This window comes from Hipposideros armiger, unplaced genomic scaffold, assembly GCF_001890085.2.
Source record: "Hipposideros armiger isolate ML-2016 unplaced genomic scaffold, ASM189008v1 scaffold_350, whole genome shotgun sequence".
NCBI classification, from domain to species: Eukaryota; Metazoa; Chordata; class Mammalia; order Chiroptera; family Hipposideridae; genus Hipposideros; species Hipposideros armiger.
The window spans coordinates 1,532,990-1,539,278 of NW_017731700.1; the positions used below are offsets into that span (position 1 = coordinate 1,532,990).

The following is a 6,289-nucleotide window of genomic DNA, read 5'->3' on the forward strand; positions in this document are numbered from 1 at the left end:
GCTGTGCCAAGTACTTTTCATATACTCTTTCATTAAATCCTCACAGCAACCCTGAGAGGAAGTAACATTGTTTTTCCCATTTTACAGATGAGGAGACTGAGGCTTAGAGTAGATAAGTAATTTGCCCAAGTTCATACAGCTAGCACATGGTAGATTCCATCTCTTACTTACAAGCTGAAACAGAATGGACTAAAGGAATTATAGTGGTCAAAGGTCAATTGCCTGGCAGTATTAATTAAGGGACAAGGTTAAATTTTGACCAGTAGGTGGCGCCACTGTGAGTTCGGTGGCCTGCTCAAGGCTGTGTCCAATTCAGCAAAGTCCCAGCAGGCTCAGAACTTAAGCAGCCTGTCTCAAGTTGAGCAAGAAGAGAAAGAAAGATGGCCAGCATTTTGCTCCTGAATCAGGTGACATTTCTCTGTCCTGTTTGTAGCTAAGCAAAGATACAGGAAGCCAGCAAGTGTGTGTGTGTGGGGGGGGGCAGAGGCGGTTCTGCCAAGAACTGCTTTAAGAAGACCTGAGAATCTTCTTTCTTCAATGTTTCTGAGTGCCTCCTTCATGCCCGGCAGTGTGGTGTGTGATCAAGGCAAAAGGGGATATCAAACACAGACCTATCTCACTGCATAAGAAGAGGGGCAGATGCTATGGTAGGGGAGGCACTGAATGCAAATGTGGGCACCCAACTTGGAGTTTCTCACACATGTAAAGGTGGAAAGGCATTCCAGACAGAGATTTAAAGCTACAGAGGTTAAAAAGCATGCCACATTCAAGGACAGGGAGCGTAGGCTTCAAGTGTTGAGAGATAAGCCTGAAGAGACAAGCAAATGAAGGGGAGTAAGAAGTACAAACTTCCAGGTATAAAATAACTTACAGGATATAACAGGCAGCATTAGGGAAATAGTCAATAATATCGCAATAACTTTGTACATTGACAGATGGTTACTAGACTTATTGCGCTCATCACATTGTAAGGTAGTCAAATCATTATGTTGTACACCTGAAACTAATATAATATTGTATGTCAACTCCATATATTTTAATAAAAAGTAAATTTTCAGAAAAGAGAGACAGTCAAGAACCAGCCGATTGGACAGCTTGGAATATCAAGTTAAGGGCTTGATTTGTGAATATATGAGTAGAGGAGCCATAGATTCTCAAGAGGATCTGTGACCAAAAATAAACAAGTTCAGCTGTTGATGAGGCAGTGAAAAACCATAGTAGGGCCTTGAGCAAGGGCACACCATGATCTGATTGGGTGGCCAGTATGCAGGAGGAATTGTAGGGGGACATGCTAGAGGCACGAAAATTAGTCGATGAGTGATTGGCACAGGGGTAAGGCATGTGGGCCTGAGCTGTGCTAGATACAAAGGGAATTGAAGAAGTCAAATTGATACGACTTAGTAGCCCCAAAGCTCCCCTCCACACATGTACACACTCATCTCCAAGGCTCAAGTGAGGCTGCACCTCTCACCACCCACCACAGCCCACAGCCCTAGTACCAACTTTCAAGTTACACTTTGGGGGCCTTTTTGCTCACCTTCCAAGCTGTCTTTGAAGTTTAGTCTAACGATTTCACAAGTTGCCAGAGAAAGCCTGGCCCTGTGCTGGGCCCCTGGCCCTACATCCCCATCTGTCAACTGACCTCTGAGAGGCCTTCAGCTGGTCTCTGACCCTGTGCCCATGGCTTCACAACATGGACAGAGTTAAGAAATCAGCACAGTTCCAGGAAAAAGGCAAACATCATCTAGTTTATTTTTCTCCTGAGTCATCTCATGCCAAAACAGACCCCAATGGATAGCAGGCAAAATGGGGGGAGTTCCCCAAGACAAGCTGATTCTCTAGATGCCATCTTCTTTTCTTGCCAGGTCCATCAGAAAGGCATCCCAACTTTGCTTGGATCTGGTGTTGGTATCCCTGAAGGGAAGCCAGAAATCAGGCTTTCCATGGGGAGACAAGACTTTGTGGCTATCTGGAAGGCTGGGGAGTCAAAGAGCCCCGAAGAGTGACTGTTCCCCTGCTTATGGGCGTGCTTTGTCCTGATATGCTTTCTGGGGGCTTCAGAAAAGCAAGTCTTCCTTCCCCTAGAGCTCTTAGGACTCTCCTACTGTGAACACAACAGCAACCCAGACAATGAGATGTCAGAAGCCCGGGCTCACAGGCCAGTTGGGTACAACCAATGTGAGCTGCTGACTCAAGGACCCAAATTTCAATCCAGAGAGCTGTACCTGGACATTCCTGGCTAATCAATGCCCTGGAGCCTTGCCAGGTGTACAGAACCCTAATCTGACTCTGATTGGCTCAGTTTGGATAAGTCAGGGGCGGGGGAGGAGGATGAGTTGGGGTCCTATGTGGTGCTGACCCTGATACCCTCACACGCCCTTCTGGCCACTTTTCATCTGCCTCCTTTTTCTCTTCCTTTTCTTCATCCTCTTCCTTCTCCTCCTCCTCCTCTTCGCTGTTTGAGTCCTCATACAGATTGATGGTTGCCTGGACAGGGAAGTTCTGCAGTAAAATCTCCCCATCACTATACAGGTAATCAAAGAAGCGGGATTTGGGCCAGAAGAGCCTGTGGACAGAGAAAAAACTTAGACAGGTCTCATATGTGCAGGTGAGGTCAGTAGGGCCAAGAACGAAGCCAGCCCCTAAACTTCTCCTACCTGCAGTAATGGGGTGAGAGGGAAAGGAAGAAAGAGAGCTTTGTAACAGAACATTCTGAATTGTTACAAAATGGCTCCAGGCAGGAAGGTAATATATGGTGGACCTATAACTGTGGGGAGCTCCAGCCTTAGCATCTATCAATTCTGATGCTGATCCCACCCCCACCTAAGAAGGTCTTTGGCCAAGAATTCGCTAGAATTCTCCTGTGTCCTCCATCTCCTACTCAGGCTTCTTTCACTGACCTGTCCATAGGGGCTCATTCTCAGGGGTCACTGACAATGCCTCCAGGGAAGATAATCTTGGTCAAGTCCCTTAACCCCTCTGAGCTTCAGTTTCCTGGTCTATGAACTAGTGATCATAGCAGTGCCCTCCCCACCAATCCTGTTGTGCAGGGCTGTTGTGAGGATTTAAAGAGCTAATGAATGTATGTCAAGTTCTGAGTTTGGTGCCAGAAGCTTACCTGACGGGGTGATGGAACTCAGAGTCAGCTTTGGTGACCTCAGCACTTGTTGCCCCACCAGTGGCCTGTTCAAAGCAAAAGCTAGCATGTGGCTCAAAGTACAGGGCCAGATAACTGACTCCACTGTATCTGGGGTCAGCAACCTGCAGGTAAGATGATCTAGAAGAGACCTCAGACATCTCTTGGGTGCAGCTCCTGCTCCCCAACCCAACAAAGGGGTCTGTCCTGGTTCTGGTTGAAAAGCAAGTGGATAGAGCACTGAGGATCGTTGGCTTGCCTGCCTCCATTCTAACACCTGTTTGGAGACTGCCCAGGAGACAGAAGAATTTTACTGGAGCAGCAGATTTGGGGGTGAGCCCGGGAGAAAAGCACTGGGACTCAGTGCCAGGAGAGCAGGATTCTAGCACCAGCACTACTACAGGCTAGCTGTGGGGCCTGCCCAAATCCTCCCCTACGCTGAGCCTCAGTCTCTTCATCTTTCAAAGTGCACAGAAACCTTGGGTCTGCCCTCCTCCTAGAGCTGCTGTGAGAATCAAATGTGAGCATGTGAAGATGGTTTCCCAGATCTGCAGCCCTGGGCTGTGATCAGAGGTTTTCTGGGAAGGGACGTGGTTACACACATGGGAACATACATGGCTGCATGTGAACATGTGTAACAGGGGCTCAAACTCACCAAATCCCCAAGTTTCCTCACTGTGCTTGGGGAGTCATTTGTAGAGCACAGCCAGGGCCTCCAGAGACAACTGCGTCTAGGACATAGAGGAGAGATCCGTCAGTGGAAGAAGAGACAAGAACATGGGCTCCCTGAGATAACCAAACAAGTCTCTAGAACACTTGGCTTGGAAGTCATCTACTTCCTTAGGATGTTTTTCCTAAGGACCCTGAGCCCGGGTCAGGACAGATGTCATTCCTCTTTGCTTCAACAATGTTATCATTGCTCTTATCGCAGTTTTGTAATTGTCTGTTTACTTGCCTTTGAACTTCTTAAGGGCAGATTTATGTTTGATCATATCTGAATCCCCAACACCTAGCACAATGTAGGCATTTCAGTAAATATTTGTTGAATGTGTTAAACGTTTGGAGGAATGAATGAGGGTTGGGTGGAAAATATCTTGCCCTCTACCTCCTGCTCCAGGAATCTCAGAGCCCTACCATCTTCCCGGGCTGGAGAAAGGGGCCAGAAGTCTTCCTGAGCCCACTTCTCCCCCACTAGACTTCCAGAGGTAGGGAAAAAGCAAATGGAAATCTTACGGTGTGGTCAGGAAAGAGACAGTCCCCCAGTCAAAGGCCTCTTGGGACTTTGGCCCTCTTCCCTCCCCCCTCTACACCCCCCATGTACCTCTCAGCGGACTGAGCAAATTTGCCCATGAGGGCCTGGCTGCTCAGCTTTCAGCTTTGGCAATGCCTCCTGTCCCCAAGTCCCTCCTGTCGCTCAGAGCGATTGGTGAGGTGAAAAGCCAATTGAGAGATTCCAGCCTGATATACTGAGCGACACTGTGAGGGCGGTGAGGCCTTGTTTCCTTCCCTTCACAGAGAACCGGGGCACCCTGGACATCTCACGTGCCTTCCTATCCCAGACACCCCATGAAGCCAGAGTTCAGGTTGCCAAAAGCCAAGCACCACTTACCTTTCACTCCCATCTGCTTCTTGTCCAGAAGAGAGAGGGGGCGATGGGCTTAACAGGCCAGGGGGTGCCAGGGGGACCTTTGCTGGGGCTGGGACTAGACTTAGGGCCAGGGCTGAGACAGGGGCGGCAGCAGTAGCGGGAGCCGCTAGATCCATCCTTAGGGGGTCAAGACCCAGCAGGCAGGGAGGGCTCCTGTTTCTCAGAACCTGCTGCACTCTTGGCCTTTCCTGGGAGACCCTTTATAAGACCTGCCTGGACTCATAAATTATTCATGGCCGTGCAAGGGTGGGGGAGCTGGGAGGTGGAATGAAGACTTCAGAAAGGGGCTCAAGGAGGGAGAGCTGGCTTCCTGGGTGTGAAATCTCTCCCAGTTGAATAAACAGAAAATCAGTGGGGGGGGTGAGAGGTTATCATTACCTCCAAGTCAGAAAGAAAAACACAGAAGGGACAAATCACACACCATTTGTGCAAATCCCCCAGGCAGCAGCAAAGCTGAGGGGAGGACAGGTGGGAAGCTCATTAGGACCTGAAACCACGGAAAGTTGTCAGGCACTAGGGGCTGGACAGACAGGCTTTTAGCAAAGCCAGTTCCCAGCAAGAAGGGGTCACTGACCTAGCGAAGGAGAGTGAGGGACTTGCACATTATTTCATCTCAAACCCCAAATATATTTGCCAGGCCGTCCTGACATATAAGGTGGCTGCCATTAAGCATACCACCTGGGTTAAGAAAAAAAGCAGGTTCTGGGTGGAGCAGGTCTAGGTGCCAGTGGGGTAAACCTCAGGTGTTCTTTTCATGCCCTCCCCTTTACTGGTCAGTTCATTGGTAAAAGTGCCTGAATGCCCTCTCCAGCCTCAGCAATAAGTGGTCCAGTAAAGGAACACAGGCAACATTTTCAGGGCTCCCAGAGCAGATTCCAAATCTCAGAGCTGTTTCCAGGAGCCAGGGTGCTGGGGGAAGGCAGAGTTGTGCCCAGTTGCTAAGCTGCTGGAGACTATCCCTGGCCCTGAGGCCTAAGTTATCTCACCTGTAAAAGGAGGGCGTGAGCCCCGTGGTCCCCAACGGCCCTGAAGTGTCTGAACATTCTGTGATAAGAGCTGTGTAAATGGGTACTGACCTAGGGCAAATCCAGGGGCTATAGCACAGCCCTTGACCATAGGAGTATTCTGGGCTTTTGTCAAAAAGCTTCCAGTTATAACTACAGGCAGACTCCTTATGCTTTAGAAGTCCGGAAAATATGCTTCCTGAACTCAGTGTCCAGCATCAGCATGCATTTAGCTTCTTGGATATTCATCACAGTCTGGTTTGGGATGGTCAAAAATTAGAAACAACCTCAAATGTCCAATAATAGGAAACCAGTTACATTAATTAGGGTAAGTCCTTGCAACCAAATACTAAGCAGGCACTCACAATCACATTCTAGCATGTATAATTGTCAACACAGAAAGTGAAAAAAAAAAGATTCCAAAAGAATATGAATAATTTGCCTCCAGGGCTCCTCTTTTCTCCAGTCACCACTTCAAATTCCAGCCCCACTGTGTTCTTT

General features: G+C 48.6%; 1 protein-coding gene across 1 annotated transcript; it reads right to left on the reverse strand.

Moving 5' to 3' along the window:
* Positions 1 to 1,763: 1,763 nt before the first annotated feature.
* On the reverse strand, positions 1,764 to 4,937 carry RIPPLY1 (ripply transcriptional repressor 1). Its single transcript, XM_019661499.1, has 5 exons — positions 4,746 to 4,937; positions 3,792 to 3,867; positions 3,119 to 3,183; positions 2,360 to 2,566; positions 1,764 to 1,914 (listed from the first exon to the last, which is right to left on the reverse strand). The coding sequence occupies exons 1-5, from the start codon at positions 4,898 to 4,900 to the stop codon at positions 1,839 to 1,841; spliced, it is 579 nt and encodes a 192-aa protein (XP_019517044.1). The 5' UTR covers positions 4,901 to 4,937; the 3' UTR covers positions 1,764 to 1,838.
* Between the last annotated feature and the right edge of the window lie 1,352 nt (positions 4,938 to 6,289).